General features: G+C 40.6%; 1 protein-coding gene across 3 annotated transcripts in view; it reads right to left on the minus strand.

Moving 5' to 3' along the window:
* The window catches only part of LOC116736775 (kinesin-like protein KIF21A), a 32,496-nt gene extending 14,863 nt beyond the window's left edge, over positions 1-17,633 (minus strand). For 2 of the 3 annotated variants that reach the window (XM_032589523.1, XM_032589522.1), the window contains exons 1-10: positions 17,264-17,632; positions 5,503-5,725; positions 3,139-3,321; positions 2,601-2,750; positions 1,316-1,450; positions 1,050-1,214; positions 768-883; positions 495-690; positions 223-412; positions 5-68 (exon numbers count right to left, since the gene is read on the minus strand). In XM_032589523.1, coding sequence (XP_032445414.1) covers positions 5-68; positions 223-412; positions 495-690; positions 768-883; positions 1,050-1,214; positions 1,316-1,450; positions 2,601-2,750; positions 3,139-3,321; positions 5,503-5,725; positions 17,264-17,307 — 1,466 coding nt within the window. In that variant the 5' untranslated portion in view covers positions 17,308-17,632. Of the gene's footprint in view, positions 1-4; positions 69-222; positions 413-494; positions 691-767; positions 884-1,049; positions 1,215-1,315; positions 1,451-2,600; positions 2,751-3,138; positions 3,322-5,502; positions 5,726-17,263 lie in introns of all 3 variants that reach the window. The other variant, XM_032589521.1, reaches the window with a different exon arrangement.
* Positions 17,634-18,307: the final 674 nt, after the last annotated feature.

Genomic DNA, 18,307 nt, shown 5'->3' on the forward strand with positions numbered 1-18,307 from the left:
TTGCCTTAGTTCCTCGATTTCTTTGATGTAGTTCTGAATCATGTTCCCGATTTCTTCATTGCCCTCGCCTGTGAACAGAAAAAACACAGCTGAGTTTCCCTTTAAGGAAAACGTCCACAAAGATAAACGTGACCTTTCCAGAAACCTTCCTTCAACGGCATGACCGGCTAATATTTCACATCCAAAAGGTTCGTGGCATACAGCCTGAAACTACGAGCCCACCTGCTCTGGCCAACACCTGGCTGGCCTGGTCGCTGAGGATCTGCGTCAGCCGGGTCTTCTGGGCGTCGATGGTCTCCTGCATGGCCTTCACTCTCACTCTTAGGTTGTTGTTCTCCGTTTGCAACATGGAGTTCTCGTGGACCAGGTCGTTGATTCCCTCCATTCCGTCTTCACCCAGGACGCGTTTCCCCTGCGCATCATCGAGACGGATTGTCAGTCACGTCTTTAGCTCCTCCTGTATACCTGACCAATCCCGCTACCCCCAGTCCTACCGTCTTGTACTCCATCAGTTCCATCTGTAGCCGGGCTATCTCCGTCCTCAGAGCGCTGATCTGCTGGCTGGCTCTGTCCTGGTTCACCATCACCTTGTTCTTGATGTTTCGCGCCCTGTTGGCGTATTTCAGCGTGTTCAAAGTCTCCATGAAGTCTCGGTCGGACGGGCTGATGCAGGCGATCATTACAGTTTGGCTGGAAAATTCGCAAAAAAAAGGAATGAATAAACACGTTTCCTGTAATGTCGTCCTGTAGTAATCGGACGCACAAACCTGTTGCCGCCCAGAGAGTCCTGTAAGAGCCGGGTGAGTTTGGAGTCTCGGTAAGGCACGTGGGTCGAACGTTTACTGCGGTCTCCCAAAGCGCTGATGACGTTTCCCAAGGCAAGCTGAGGGGCGTCAAGAATAAAAATTAAACAAAGTGTTTGCTCCTCTAACCACCAGGGGTCTCTGCCGCTCCACGGAAATATTCCCCAACTCTTTTGAAGACAGCTACCCAAAGGGATCTGCCACTGAACTGTTTCCACATTGACAGATCAGAATCTGCCTCCTCACCAGTCCACAGTTGATGGAGATGCCCTCTTTTGCTCTGTCGCCCGTCGCTCCGGTTCTCTTCAGTCTCTCGGAACCAGCCAGGTCCACGAAGTGGAACTTGGCGGTCAGAGTCTCAAACTCGTCAATCTCAGAGTCGTTAGCCAGCCGGTTGTCAGTGACATTGTCCTGGATGAAAAGGAGCGACATGTGCGACACTCAAACATTATATCTCTCGGTTATGACCAGTAGGGACAGTTTTCAACTCTTTAGCCTTGTGCGTTTCCTACATTGTTATCCGGAGAGCAGACTCGGACTTGGCAGAGGTGGATGGTGAAGATGGCATGGGAGCGCGAACTCTGGACGTTCATCTGGGTGCTGGCGGTGGTGCGAGACAGGGCGCCCAGCTTCAGACATTGCATCATCTGTTACAGGGCGAAGTGACAACAATGTGAGTGTTTGCACACTCTGAGAAAAGATTGGAATCACGCAGGAAAAACAAGGAGGGTGTCATCGGTGTATAAGGAGATTCAAAAATTTACAAAACGTAAAATAAAATCTTTTGACACAAGTTGAATGACTTTGTACCATCCATTTACAGCTGCTCTTTGTTCTAGACAACATAAACAGATTTGAAAGATTTCTTTATTTTCCCCCCATAACTCCTTCCACTTGCTTCGTAGGCAAACGTTACATTATTTTTAAGAGTTCTTATGTGCTTCAACAGGCCTACAGCAGCTGTTTGCTGCAATAAGGTTTGAGTAGTAAAACTTTTTGGAGCGCTTCACATAAGCTGTAAATAGTCTGAAATCACTAAGGTGAATAAAGAAAATACAGGAAGCTCCACACTTATTAGTGAACCTGACACAAGCCTTCAAACAAGATCTTCTTTCAGAACTCTAGCAGAATCTCACACTGAAACTTTGGAATGTATCTAAAAAAATCATATTAAGACATTATTGTGTTTCTTGAAGAGAAGAACCAGTGCACTGCTATGGGGACTCTTGGCGTTTCTACATTATAAAACCTTGTTTAAACAATAAGGCAGCACTAATTATTCTGCTGATACAGACAGATCTCTCACTATTTGTTTTGGGCCTCAGTGGCTTTATTCATTAGGGGCTTTCCCTCACGTACAATACAATCTTAGTCTCACTTAAACAAAACACAATTCCAGGTTATATTTCTGGTAAAACTTAGCAAGCTTCTCATGTTTACATTCGTGATTCTCGTTGCCACGCCGTGCAATAACGGATTGTAGAAAGCCTGGTTGTCACTATGGTGACCATAAAAAGCAACTCTTCACTCTTTATCTTTCTTATCACCCTGCTTGTTGTGCATGATGTGAAAATGCACATGGGTTTTTGTCTCTCTTTTCTCTCCTTTGCACTCGTTCTATATTAACTTTTAGGTAATTCATCTCTTTTTTTTTGCCCTTTAATTCTTAATTAGTCTTCCTGTTGATTTTCAAGGTTGTATCATAGAAAAAGAACATAAAGATTTAATGTAGATAGTCTATGTCAAAAATAAAATGAGCAGCAGATTTCTGGAGCGTTCTGGCTGCTTAAAGCCGACCTCAGCAGCCGAGGTCACGGTGCGGGTGGTGACCCCCACGGTGTAGATGCCCCCGTTGGCGTCCTCGTGGATTTTGATGTTGGATCTCTGCCTCCTGGCCTCCAGGTCTCGGGTCGTGTCGAACAAATCCAGCACCTCTTCGTTGTACAGCTAGAGTCCAGGAGGGAGAAAAAAAAAAAAAAAAAGAGGCAAAACACAAGAAAATGATTTGTCATCTTCTAACACTCTGCTGCTTCCTCGGCAGCTGTCAGCAGCCACTTGGTGTCAGTTAAAAATAAAGCCGGAGGTCGACCTCGGCGACAAACTAATGACAGTTTAATGACGCTGGGGGTCATCCGGGCGCTTTAACAACCCACGGCAGACCTTTGACCTCTGGCTGTCAGTGTGTTCTTTCAGCGTCTGCTTAATTGAGCCAAAATGCTTCCAGCTCGGCGAGTTCAGAGCTCAGACCGTGCCCCGAAAAATTGCTTTAATTTGCCAGCGCTCGAACGCGTCACTTTGAGTCCGCTTTGATCTACCTGGAAGAGAGTTGGCGTACCTCCAGGAACTGCGCGTTGATCTTGAACTCGGGGACGGGCCTGCCTTGCTCGGTGGCCGCCTGTCTGCGCTCCTCCATCCCCCTGAACAGGTGGTGGACGGCGCGCGGAATGATGCCCTGCTCGTCGTCTCCGATGTTGACGTCGAAGCCGGTTCCCATGGTGTACGTCTTACCTGAACCTGTCTGGGTACAGGAGGACAGAACTTTAATTTTGCTTCTTTCATAATGTCTGTTTTCTTTAATTTAGTCAAAATAAGTCAAAACTTCATCTTGTTCCTTCAGTTATTCAACCCTCCTTCACTCTTGGGGGTGGAAAGGAGAGAGGAAAGGGGCGATTTCCATGGTGACCAAAAGAGGAATGCAACTTTGGCAACCTTGCTTCTCCCTGCTGAAACCGTTAAAATAAAATAAAATAAAATAAAAACGACCCTGGTAGGAGGAGCATATGTCATGTGGGGGTTTGTGTGTGACTTCTCCAAGACCACACCTGTAGTTTCTTTGCGTGAATGTTTTGCTCCACAGTCAGAAGCTCTCAGATAAGAACAGAATACATCAACGTAAAGGTGAAATGATGCGCAGAAGGAATATTAACCCAACGCAGACATTACTCATTTTATTCCAGTTAAATCCGGTTCACTTGGCAGAGATAAGGCATAACAGCGGAGGTACAATTTAAAGAATGAACTGCTGATGGAGAGTATTCTCGTGTCGTTTGTCTGTTACATTTTTTTCAACAACTAAAACCTCCAACAAAGTCTTATTATAGCAATTTCAGGTCAAATTATCAAACTTTTCCAAACTCATGTCTCCAGATTTCCCAATCAATTTCTGACCCAGAAAAACTGTACTTTCAGGATTTCCTTTGGCTTTTTTTGAGAAGTCCTTTGTTCAACCGCTTATCTTTCTAAACCTATATGCACAAACTTCATTTGATTGGCTTTTTCATTCATTGCAGATAATTCTACAGTGGTGAGGCCTTAGATATGAAACCTACAAACAAGCTGACACTGCAAGGGAGGAAGGAAGGAAAGCGGTGAATGGAAAAACTGATGGATCGACTGATAAGGGAGACGAGGATTCATGGTTACACTGAAACAGATCAAAAGTTGGAACCGTTGGACTGATAGACAAATGGGTTGTTGAAACAGATCAATCGGTGGATCAATGAATAGATTAAAGACAACAATGGAATGTTGGATTAGTAGATAAATCAATAGAAGTACTGATGGCTGGAGAGACGAATGTCATGAAGGACAGACAGATGAATCAATGTTTGGATGGAATGTTGTATTGGACAGAGTCATCGACCAATAGTTCAAAGGACACAGCAGAATGTTTTCTTACTGAATGCTTGATCAATGGACAGACAGACTGATGGTTGGATAGACGGACCAGGGAATTAGTAGATAAATGGACGGAAAGATTTATGGATAGGGTAACAAGTACGTTAGTGGAGAGATGTGTATCTTTAATAAAAGAGCTTTTCTACATGGAAAACTGAAGTTCATCTGTTTATTATAATAAACAATGGAGCAAAGAAGCAGGTCTTAAAATATAAACATTCTCCATGCCTCTGAAAATAAGAACTAGAGTCAAATAAAATAAGAAAAATGTAGAAACGTAATTGATGGTTCATAAATTATTCTTTTTGCAATAGTCCTACAGCTCTGAGAAAGTATGCAGGCATAACTGGGCACAGTTTACACGCAAAAAGGCAAAAAAAGGCACTCAACAGAAATTGTCCTGTTTACTCAGACAGCTTAAATTAAAGACAGATTTTCTTTTTTTTTTTTTAAACCACCGAAACTTCCTTCCTCTAGTGCTTCCATAGGGATTCATTCATTGACTGAAGGAAATACAGTAAACTATGAAAACTTGTGCCACTGCTGCAGCAGCGTCAGTAGCTGCAGACACGAGTTATTGATCCTCCTGGGAAATCCCAGAGCTGTCCACAGACAGGTTAGTGCAGCAAGCGTTCAATGTCTCCAGGATATGTTTTTACTTTGGAGCTTACTTCTGTGCTCGAGTATGAGATAAGATTGTCCTCACTTTGCTTTGATTGAGTAATAGACTCCTTCCTCCATCTCTCCCTCTCAGGCTAATGCAAGTGAGCCAATTTGAAGCTGTGGTGTTCAGGGCAGGTTAAAACATGTCAAGCTGCTCCGGCTGAGGTGGTGAGGCATAAAATCAGCTTCATGCCCTGCACTGCCAAATATCTGTGGATTCTTGAAGTAGCTCCATTACCTTGAGCGATACAAACTTGAGAAATCCTCAAACGGTGATGCATGAGCGCGCGCGCGCCCTGCGTTATTTGCACTGAAACTCGCGCAGGCATGCCCGACCGAGAGATGTCAGCTGACCAACCTGTCCGTACGCAAAGATGGTGGCGTTGTAGCCCTCGAAGCAACCCTCGATGAGTTTCTCTGTGCAGTGGGTGTAGATGCTCCCCTGTTGCGTGTCCATGTCAAACACGTGGTCAAAGGTGAAGGCTTTGTCCTTACCGAGGACCACTTGAGGTTCTCCGGGCATCACATACGTACAGATGTGGCAGCCCTCAATTTTCTCCTTAGCCAGCTGAGGACGAATCCTAGAAAAAAAAAGAGAGGAGAAGAGACATTTTAACCGTACAAGTAACCATTAAGAACTTAAAGCCATAAATAAAATACTACAAATTTCCTGAAAGCGTGATTTATGTTAGCTTTGAGCTAGCACTTCAAAAAAAAGAAAAGTACTACAAGCGACAATGTGGTGAACTATTTTTTTTTCTGTGCCATCACTGCTGACCAAATGACTTGGAAATTGTAGTATTATTACATAAACATAATCTACCAGCTGCTCTGCTAAATCCTCCTGATTTATCCACACATTTAGCTTCAGTAGAAGGTCACTCATAAGTTTCAACTCCCAAATAAAACAGAATACAATACAAGATCAGATTTTGTATGAATTCAGCCTGTTACTAACATGTTGGTAAAAGTTTAAAGTGTTAGCATGCTAACAATTTCAAGCTAGTGTGTAACATTAGCTTTCTTTTAGCTACTTTGTGAGATAAACCAAATAAATTTTTGTCCCAATTACGAGCTAGACTAAAATAAAGCCCATTCAGGAGCCTATTAAATTTAAATTTAAAAACTAAATATCAAGAGTTTTGTATCTATCACTAGCTAGTATCAAATAAAATGCGGCCAGGCATTTATTAAGTGTTAAAATAAAAACAAACTTCAATGTGTTAGCATGCTAACTATTATTACAAAACACAATGATAATGAGGTTTCTGCTTTTACAAAAAATTAGTGATAAACTGATTATATTTTGTGTCTTATAACTAGCTAGTGTAAAATAAAGCTCAGAAGTTTTATTTTATACTAGCTAGCATAAAAGTTTTGTTTGTTTCCTGTTAAATAAGATAAAAACAAAACTTCAATCTGTTAGCATGCTAACAATTAGCACAAAACACATTAATAATGAGGTTTCAAGCTTTTCAAAAAAAATTTAGAGATAAACTGATAATATTTTTGTATTCATCACTAGCTATTATGAAAAATTACAGCCAGGCATCTATTTAGTAATAGGATTAAAAAACAAACTTCAATGTGTTAGCATGCTAACAATTTCCAGTTAGGAGTAAACACAACAAATGAAATTAATAATGAACCAAAGGAGCTAGAATAAATTAAAGTAACAGTGAATCATATATTTTTCTAAATTGCTAAAAAAAAAAAAAAAAGCAACATTTAATTAAGGACTTGTTTAAAAAAACATAAAAAGAGAGTATAGAACACCACAACAGACTATTGTGGGAGTGATGACTAAAGTGTACCTATTTACAAGAGGGGAAGGCAGATGAGGGCAGCTACTGTGTAATGTGTGTCTTTATACATGTGGAAAACCCTGCAGTGCCAGCACACTCCCATACACAGACCTCTCAGTGTTCAGTACTGAGGGAGTGAGCGAGAAGTGAGCTCTAAGCAAACAGTCCCGCCCTGGATTTCATTAAGAAATTGCTCCGTTTGCTTAAAAAACAAGCGTTCTTATTATATCACAGCTTGACCCAGTTTTTAAAACTAAACACATACAGTAGCTTGTCAGAAGAAAACACATTTAGATGTGTTCAGAGAATTAAAATTCAGAATAAAGTTTAATTTTTAAACAAAAACAAGTCTGAAACCCAATTCGGCTGTTGATATAATAGTAGAGAGCATAATTTCCGGCTCTAAATCCTGTTTTTTTCTAGGCTATATTAAACCCAAATAAATGAATAAATGGAAATAAACTCAAAACACAAGCAGACACCTGAGAACTTTAGTTAAATTACTGCTTTTGTGCCTTTCAGCTGGCAGACGTTAAAGCTATATATGAGATGGAAGAGAAAGAGAGGCCATTATGCATTGCTTTATACTCTATGCGCAGTACTTGTGTGTACTGTACACTTGTGTGTGTTTACATTAAAAAAAGACTGACATTCACCACACTACGAGTCTTTGGAAGTAATGAAAAGCATAAAAGTCTCTCCCTTTGTCCAAATGAGTGTGAGGGCGTGTGTGTGTGTGTTTCTGAAAAGGAGAATGGGAGCGTGAACACAAAAGTGATCTACAGAGAGGTCACTGTGTGTGTATGCATGGGTGTGTTTGTGAGACTTCAGAGCATATCTCTTCAAAAAGAGCCTCCCGGGGATTACACAGCACTGACGACAACAGGAGAGGGGCCAATGACACTACTTTATATTTTTTAGTTAAAGTTAATATTTTGAGTTTTTTTTATTGTTTTTTTGTTTTTTACAAATAAACAATATTTTGAGTTCAGGGTGTCCAGAGACTTTCAGCTTAGGAAACGGCAAATTAAGACATAGAAATAAACAAAAGAAGAGAGAAAACAATTCTGAATCCCTGTGCTGCCCTGGTTTTGATACCACCCTGAGTGGGGAACCATAATAGTATAAACTTATCCAAAATCCACTTAATCTTCTCACAAAGTCTACATCTACATTTTTTTTTTAAGAAATCCACATGGATTTTTTTAAAAAAGGGGTTCACAGTGTATTTAAATAAGCTCTCAATCCCAAACTAAATTTGAAAATAGTTTTCACAATATCTCCATTTGAATAACTGCACAACTATATTTACTTTAATTAGTCAAATAAATAAATAATCAGTTTAGCACTTTGCCACTCCCAAAGTGCAATCATTTTTGTGGTTTAACTGTGGTGGTCTCTGTAGAGGAAAAACGTTCAGTTGCTTTACCTCCAACACTTCAGATCACAGGCAAACGTGTTCAAAAGGGCTCATTAAGCCACATTGTCCCCAGTGAAATTGACTGTAGCATTACAGCCAGAAGGCTCAGGTGATCTGAGCAGGCGGTGATTTAGTTGACTGATTTAAGGCATTACAGGGTTGAATGTACAATAATCCCCTTTTGGCCACCTTCCCAAAAACTCAACACAGGACTTTAATCCAGAATAATAACGGTGGTACTCATGGCTGCTGCTCGCAGTGACAGTAATAAATCAAAGAGTTATTGTTTAAGCCGAGTCTGCACTGAAACCATAGCAACACTATTTTTTTTTTACTTTCAGAATAAAGATATGTTTGCAGAAAGAAAAAGAGCGGTTACACAAAGGAAACCACAGGAACGAGGATCATTCTACCAGGAATACACGCCCGATCTGAGTGGTTGTTTTCATCACAACAAAGACAAAAACAAAAAGACACCCGACAACATCAAGAATCTCTGCGCGCCATCTAATAAAACGAGGCTAAATCGAAGGTGAACCTAGAACGGAGGCGACTACATGCAGTAGGAATGACTGGAGACAATCCAAATACGCCTGTCGCAATAAGAAAGAAGTCAATTAATCGCATGATAAATTAAAACAGACTCAATCATTTCCATTTCCATTGTTTATTTCTGTCTTTCTACCAAAAGCTGGGTGACAAAAGTCTTCAGTCTGGTGCTTTGGTCTCAACTAGCCCCTGTTTTTGAAGGTCAATTTTGATTCCAGAGTCGTTATAATTCATTCTATTTAGCTGTTTCTGTTGTTTTGTTAATTTATTTTGGATACTTAAAATGTCTTCCGCATCCAGTGTTAAATGTTCATCAGAATTTAAAATGTTTTGATCTTTAAGAATGCGGTCTTGCATTATTATGGCACTGCCACTATATTACTTGAAATTGGTCTCAAAACAATATTATCGTCTATCGCAATAACCTCTGGGACAATTCATCGTCCAGCAAAACTTGTGACTGTGACAGGTCAGATCACAAAGTTGTGTCACATGCTTATTGGTCAGGCATGTGTATGTATGGGTTCTTTTGGGATTGGTTATGATTGTCAAAGTTTTGCGGAGGTCCATAAGAGGAGAAAATGTAAATGTTAAAAAGATATTTCATTATATGAGCCTGAGAGACGGTTGATGTGTAGATTATGTTGAAAGGGCGCTAGCCAAAAGAAATAATCATATTACTTGACCTCTACAAAACCCAGTCCGCTCTGCTTCTGCTCCATTTTCCATACCCTTTGTCTTCTCTGCGTTTGTTTTGGAAAACAGCCGGTTCTAACTTGCGCAACTTCTTTCTCCTTTTCAGCACTCTAGTGGCAGTTTCTCTGTGGTAAAAGTTTTCAATATAAGCACAAACTGACGCCACCTTTTTATGGTCGATTTGGCTTTACATAGATTTTACAAAGCCTCTTTTAAGCTGTTTTAATAAGCTGTAAAATAAACAAGTTAATTCCAAATTATACCTGTGCATCAGTCAAGGCAGATTTGACTGCACCTCATTTACACCACAGCTTGAGATAACAAGAAAATTACGCAGCAGGAACATGAAAGAAAGGTGTGTACATAAATATACATAATATTCCGATTTATGTTCGATTAAAGCGCACCAAACAGGGCTGGTGTGAATGCACCCTCAGAATTACCAAAAATGACTTCTACTTCTAAATGCACCTTTCTATTAACGATTTATTTTGTAACTTTCTTCAAACTCCTAAGTCAACATACAGTTGTTCAGTACTAGGGATAATTGTCGCTTAAAGACTTGGAACAATCTTTTTGGGTGCATGTGTCTTTTTATTCTGTGTATGTAGATATCTGGTTTCAACTGTATGATATCATTATACGTCCTACATGATCAAACTTGGAAGCTTTAAGCTTATGAATCTATAAATCACTTATGAAGTCATTTGTTTGCTCCTTCTTGATAAGTACAGATTAGGGGTTAAGGGAAAAATGGAAATCAGCCAACTGCCACCTGACCGCTGATGTCATCCATCTTGAATAACGCACCATCAGTTTGCTTGCTGACAGCAGTTTCTATTGACAACAATCCATACCATCAATTCCCTAGACTTGCAGCCATTCCCCTTGGGATCGCCTATCACCAACGTTAGCAAGAATGAGAGCTTTGAGTCCTGATTCAGGGCCTCTGCAACCTAACCCTGAAGATTTTGTTTACGCTCCAGTTTGTGTCCAGCTGACGACACAGAAAGCCTGGCCAGAAATAGAAAGGTACATCTGAGCCCAAAAGGCAGCAGAAAACAAGACTGTTCCTTCAGAGGCTCCGAAAAAAAACTTACAAGCACATCAGCACCTGACATCATCATAGCCCAATGTTTATAAGGCCATAAATCAGGCACAATTTGGCAAATAAACGTGTTTGTAATACAACCCTATTATTGAATAACTGGAGCTCTATCTCATTATATGTCAACTGCTCAATGTTGAACTCAGACTACAACATGCAGTCTAAGTAGTGTGGCATTTACCTAAATTGGGTTTGGCTCTTAGTTCAAGCAGAGAGCACAAACACTAGTGTTTTGTTCTAAACAACTAGGGAGCTGAAGACCTTCAGAAAGCATCATGATCAATATATAGGAATGGATATTAGTCTTTAAAGATGGACTGTAGTTTATGTACCACAGCGGCAGGTAGAGGGGTAAGAAAGCAAGGCTCATTTGGAGATGAAGACATCAAATCATCCTGTCAATGGCGATGCGAACAGTAAGGCAGTAAGGCTACGTTTGCACTCCAGTACCTGAGAAACTAGACTCATTATTGGGAAAATTGGTCAAGAACAGAGCAGAGACCAATAAAACCCACCCATCGCTCATACCATAATAGCCGGAGATTGCCTGACGAATCTCTTAAGGGAAGCTCGCTTACGTAACAACCACATATAGGAAAAAGCATATGTGTCATTTAGCCAGCAGGCGCTCATGTATTTTTATTCTTATGGTTATGGACTAGGCTGGCTTGTGTAATGAGTTTTTTTAAAGACTAAAGTCTGATGGCTGCCTTGGAGGGAGAAGAAGGGAAACCAGAAAGACATAAATCCAGAGATGTTAAGTGCTGTAACTGGCCACAATCCTGTGGGAGTGCATCTCAGTAACAGTCTCTATTGTCCTGCTGCTGGTCTTGACATCAAGGACCAGTTCATTGGATCACTCAAGCTGAAACAAGTTCTTTGCAGAAGCGCTTTTCAGCTGGGTAGAGTAGGCTAGTATAGAAGCATCAGAATTATGGACAAGCAAGTGAAATTAGACATAATTTAACATCTCGTCAACACTGTTTGGGAGTGTTTCACCGTCACTCAAGAAGACTATGAACTCCAGAGTTGATCTGGAAATGGCAGTCACAGAGGGAATCTGGGAATGACGCAAAATGGAGTGGAAAACCCGGGAAGAAAAAGAGGGAGATTTATTTCCGCTGAGGCCGTCTTTTGGTTTCCTTTGGTGTGGTGACTGACCGCTGTCCCTTCACTGAGCACACCAGCGACTTTGACAGGACCCATTCCATTGTCAGAGCACTGAGTGGTTCTTTGGCTAAAGGTCACCCAGCAGGAAGGAGAGAGAGGTGGAGGAGCAAGGATAGCGTGGTGGATGATCCCTGGATTGGCAGCGACAAAGGACGCATACATTGTTTGGCCTCCAGCACTCTTTGTAGCTTCATGGAAAACATTTCTCTCACAAGGGCAGCGTGACCTAATCATGACTCATGTGTGTGAGAAGAACTCAAATGCAGAAAATGCTTAGAAAGACAGAGATAACAGGATAGCTATAATATAGGAATGCAAGGCTCAATTAGAGATGAAGAAAGCAGTATTTAAAAAATGATGAATTTCTAAAGCCTACCACAAAGTCTTCTAATTATAAGTGGAATCCATAATAAATTAACCTTTGTTATCGAATGTCTCTGAGGGGGGAATATCACATGGCATCAGCTGGCAGCTGGCTTGCTGCTTGCTTTGCTTTTGTGTCTCAGTTCGCTTGACTTCCTTCATGAATATTTAGGATGGATTTGCCTGGACGAACAGCAGATTGTGCATGTGTGCAAAGAACATGCATGTGCACATGCGGCTGTTTTGCCAGAGCCAAGAGGTCTTTCTTCTTCATAAAAATGTCACGTTTGAAGAGGGATTTCTTCCAGACGAGGAGTAAAAACAAAAGTTCTGGCCAATGCTTCCCATTCGTTAAGCTCTAGGTTCTTATTATTTGTGTGAATCCAGGGTATTTGTGTTGTACTTGATAAAGAGTGTATCAAAATATTCAAACTCTAGACTCGACAAGTGCACCTTCTTCATACCACAACTTTACAGATTGTGTCATATAAACAAACATTTTTTCCCTTCCTGGTTTAAAATCTCATCTTGAAAATATATATATATATATATATTTTGCTGGTTACAGACGTTTGCTTTGAACCTGTTATAGAAGTTGCTTTAAACCTAGTCATTGTACAATGCTAACAGCAGCTAGCAGCTAACAACAGCTAGCACAAATAATAGTCAAGGTATATTTGGTCAATTTGTTGCACTTTGCATGCTTGTCTCATTTACACATAATCCTGTCGATAAAATTAATAGGTCTATACTTTTTTTTAAGAACTAGTTTTAAATTCAGAGCAAGTGGAAACACATTATTCTAATAAAATTCGTGTTTAGTGTTATCGTGATAAATTCTTAATAATAATGTTTGAACCCCTAAAAAAATAACAGTTTAATGTCAATCTACTGTTGACTCCAGATATCAATTAACATCAATACATTTGACAATATGATAAAGTGCCATTATTGTGCCACGTAGAGATTACTTAAGGTTACTGATATAATCTACTTGATAACAGGTAAGTTTTGATTTCAAAAGCCTCATCTCGCCACTATTTGCCTCTTTCCAATATTTAACTAAATAAAAGAGAGGTGTGTCTAACAGTAAAACAAAAGATAGACACAAATACGTAAGTAGCAAAACACCTAAAGTTGAAAAGGGGGAGTTACTATCAGAGACAGTGAAGTAAGGTAGGTGTAACATAGCAACATAATTGTTCTCTGTCATCAAGATAGGCAGAAGAAATGCTACAATTGAGATTCCCAATAGGATTTAAGCATTAATACTATTGTCAGGACACATGACGAGGGATCATTTTTCCACTAATAAATCAAAATTTGGGGCCTTCCCTTTGTGTACAATGTTGCCCTCTCCTTTTGTCCGTTATCACACCTGAAACAAACAAAAAAAGGACAATAAAGCGATTCATCACCGTGGTCTTGTTGGGATGGCGGATTACGGAACTTGTTAAAAGATGGCATTAGTCGTGCAAGTTGAGGCAGGTATACGCAAGCGGCCTGCTAGCTGAGCCCGACCGACTCCATATGGCAAAGAAGACCAGATTCACTAGCTACAAAGGTTTGGAATAATTAGAATGTGTCCATGACGATTAGCTGTGGTGAAAACACCGACGTGGAGGTGAGGTTCGGGGCTTACAGAGGAATGAGATGAGTGATTTATTAGGCGCTGAATGCAAATGACAACGTCGTCAATTTAAAGGATGACATGTTCTTTTCGAGGTCTTACAAATTTAAGAAACACACGTTACTGTATTTACATTTGATTTTCTTTGTTATGACACCAAACTGTTTGTCATCAGTCTCCATCTGTGTTGATTTAACTATTAAGCAGAAGAAACAACATAATAATAATCTAAATAACTATGAAAGCACCATTCCAAAATGTATTAATGCATCTGCTGACAGATATTGCCAGTGTGTCTCAACAGTCTTAAACACAGATTATGGCTATACCTAACATTAACTCAGGTCAGTAGTAGCTATACGATGCTAAAGAGAGAATCCATTGAAAGTCCATATGAGTTTGTCCAGTGATGCACAATATATCAGCACCTACATTGGTATCGGCCGATATTAGTCATTTTTTATTGACCAAAAGGTGTCAAAACCGTGTTGAAATATACATAATATTGGTAAATATTGGCCATAACACAAATATAAATATCGGATATCGATATCGGCCCAAATTTTGGTATTGGTGCAGCCCTAGTTTTGTCTCGTCATCTCCTCAGAAACCAATTTTTAAAAAATGTTTTAAGACATTTTAATCTCCTGACACAGGACAGGTGTAGGCTGCACTGTGTCAAAATCTGATAAGTTTGTCTGAGGAGCAACATTTTTAAAAACATTTTAACACAATTTTTTATTAGGCCAATGTCAGAAACCCTCAGCCCTACCATATATGGGAAGTGATGTCATCATTGGGGGGCACATGCTTTGCTTGCACTATTTGAGTTGTGGGGAGTGAATGAACTGCAAATTTGATGATTTGATGTTTATGTAAAATATGAAAGTTAAATAAAAATAAATTTACATTTTGCCTAATCTCTTTTTGACTACATTAAAATGGGTTTCCATTTATTTCAATTAGGACTGCTGTCATTGTAATATCAGGTTCTGTAATATTACAACTGAGGTACAATATTCGGTGGAATAATATAGTTCTAATATACATTAATAATATATTAAGCATCATACATTCACAATCTGTACATCAATCATTTATTAAGTGAGCTGAATGCCTACATCTGATAGTGCAGTGGTTCCCAGAGATTTTCTGGGCCCCCCTATGGATTACAATAAAATCCCCCCAAAAAAGGAAAATAAAAATCAACTGGGCACACACAGTTGATTGTGTATGCATAAACCTATACACATATTTTGTTTTCAAACTCCACTGAAGTTTATTTCACACTTCAGGCTGCAACAAGACACACTACATACCATATTTACAGTAAAACACGTTTGCTTAACTGTTTGGGTTTTTTTTTCATTCATCCATACAGCTTCCCACGTCCTGCCGAGGGGACGCGCCCCACACTTTGGGAACCACTGTGATTGTGGCTGAGATGCTAAAGCGTGGTGGGAATAGCATCATCTAATTTAGCTTTTAGAATTTCCTTATCTCAGTCTAAGTACTGTATGTCTTGTACTAATTAACAACATGAAGTATAGACTCTATAAACTTCGTATTGGTGTGAAGCTGCAAAACAGATGCAAACTTTAGCATTTTTTTTGTTAGCCTGTTGTGGTATTCTCACAGAGCTTACAAAACGTTCCTATCTTTTATCGTATCTATCATTTTTTTATTTTTCTTTCGATTAATCAAAAATGTTGGATTGGTTTCTGCAGTCTAGTGTGTTATTATGAAGCTGCGGTGATCCATCTCCGTACCGTTATAGGGTTAGGTCAGGATACCAGGAAGTGGATTACCTTGTGTGTGTGTGTGTGGAGGGGGGGGGGGGGGGGGGGGGGGGGGTGCGTGTGTATGCGAGTGTGTGTTTAGCTCAATGACAAAGCATTTTCAGACACTGCTGACCTCAGACAAGATCATACTGGCTTTGAGTCTTTAAATCGCCTTACAATTACTCACTGAGTCACTTTGCAACAAATGTCATTGCGATGAATTATATTCGTTTACATGAACTGATCAGAGGAGGCTAAACTTGAACCACAACAAAAAAAACTGCTAGAGGCAACACACATAGCTGCAGCTACATATTCCTGTGTCAGAATGGTCTAGTTAAAGTCAGAAGCTTATGAAATTGAGAGTCTGAGACGAGACTTCAAAATTTGTGATGACAGATGATCTCCGTCCAGTGACATTGAGATTCACACTTGAGAATTACTGTATGTGGTAGTTTTTGTTGAACTAAAACATAAAATCCCAATAAAAACTAGAAAGATTAAAATTCAAATGATGCAAATTACATAAATAAACATGTTCAGCAGTCTATTTTGTGATGCTGCGAGAAGCTTGTTTGAGTACACAGTCACACAATAGCAAGAGTCACTGAAATAAGTTATTTTCACAAGGAAAATTGTCACAACCTTAAGCTAGTAAAAGGGTTCTTGCTTTTGAAGGTTGTCTTGCACTGATGAAATCAGGTTGCTTATTATGGATTATTTATTATCTAAGACGGAGAAAGAGAGAGAGCGAGAGAGAGCGAGGCCGGCTTGTAAACCGAGTTGGCTTAGCAAACATGGCTCTGGGTCAAAGTCTGAATGCAAAATAACGAGAAAAGGCAAGCGAAGCTGGGGACGAGAAACATGAGAGGGAGCAGCTTTTGTCCTCTCTCTTCCACTCAGATCACATGACGTTGCAGCTCGTCTTTTCCAAAACACAAACACACCCATGTTTGCAGACAAACTCGCATTCGGGGAGGTCATGTCATTTCTTTATGTTATTTTTATTTTTTTACAGATAAGCATAGGTAGGATTTAGTTGAGTCTGCTGTCAGTGACAAGCAAATAAGGGGCAAAGGTCAGATCGGGGGGGAAGCGCACCGCCAGTAGATCAAAACATAACCACAAACACTGTAGGAATACACAATAGAAAAAAGCCTGAAAACAAAGAAACAGATCAAGTAGATCCAGGGACCACTGCTGAGTGGTCTGATCTATTTGAGGCGATCAAAAGCACTGGATGATCCTCCATCCTCATATTACAATCTAATCCGAGCACAAGAGACAACCTGCATGGGCCTAATCCCCCAGCACCTAAGATTTTCATTCATAAATCCACTCCACAGGCCAAAACTGAAAAGGAGTAGCTCCATATTAAAATACACTAGGATCTTCGTAATGCAGATAAGCTATGATTTATGATGCTAACTGTAAAATAAAGCACTTTGAATTGAATACAAATGGATTTAGAGGTGTAAATCCAGGTTAGGGTGCAGTGTCCACATAGTGGGATGCTGAAGCAGGAATAGTGCGGATCCTAGCAGGTGTGACAGATGAGCATCTCTCCAGAGGAGGGTCCTCTCCTCTGCCTCCTTACCTCAGGGCAACCCGCACCGAGCTCTCGTCCGCTCCGCTGCTCATGGCGTCACCGAAACAGTCCGCCTTAAAAATAGCTCGCTTTCCCTTTTCGTCCTTTCTTTATCCTCTTACAAGGCGGCCGAGCGTCCCCCTCCCCCTCCTCGCCTCCTTTCAGAGAAGCACGGCGGCCGCTCTCATTCAACCTGCCATTAGGCTCATTTCTATGCAGCTCCGCAGCGAAGTGTCTGCTCGGAACACGAGGCGGCACCGGGCAGAAAGGGAGCCGGCGGTGGTCAGTCCTCCAGCGGCATCGTCTCTCTCTGTGCTCCAGCCGCGCGTGGTAAAGAGTGTGGAAGCGCGAGGAACCGCTTTGGCGTGTGATTGAAGGCTGAGGACGTAACAAGGCTCCTCCTCCCGAGCTGTACCAACCCTGACAAAGCACAACAGCACATGACAAAGCACAACAGCACATCATCATCATAATAATAATAATAATAATAATAATAATAATAATAATAATAATAATAATAATAATAATAATAATAATATTGGCTGCACAGTGGCGCAGTTGGTAGCACTGTTGCCTTCCAGGTCCTGGGTTCGATTCCCGGCTGGGGTCTTTCTGCATGGAGTTTGCATGTTCTCCCTGTGCATGCGTGGGTTCTCTCCGGGTACTCCGGCTTCCTCCCACAGTCCAAAAACATGACTGTCAGGTTAATTGGTCTCTTTAAATTCTCCCTAGGTGTGAGTGTTGTGTGCATGGTTGTTTGTCCTGTATGTCTCTGTGTTGCCCTGCGACAGACTGGCGACCTGTCAGGGTGACCCCGCCCCTCGCCCGGAACGTAGCTGGAGATAGGCACCAGCAACCCTCCCGACCCCATTAGGGACAAAGGGTGAACAGAAAATGGATGGATGGATGGATAATAATAATAATAATAATAATAATAAAACTACATCAACTATTACCTAATGGTTTGGTCGACACAAACAGCTAGTTAGCTTAGCTAGACCAATAAATTAAAACTATGGAGGACCTAAATTATCACTATTTAATTTTTTTTTT

This window comes from Xiphophorus hellerii, chromosome 17 (assembly GCF_003331165.1).
Source record: "Xiphophorus hellerii strain 12219 chromosome 17, Xiphophorus_hellerii-4.1, whole genome shotgun sequence".
In the NCBI taxonomy this organism is placed as follows: Eukaryota; Metazoa; Chordata; class Actinopteri; order Cyprinodontiformes; family Poeciliidae; genus Xiphophorus; species Xiphophorus hellerii.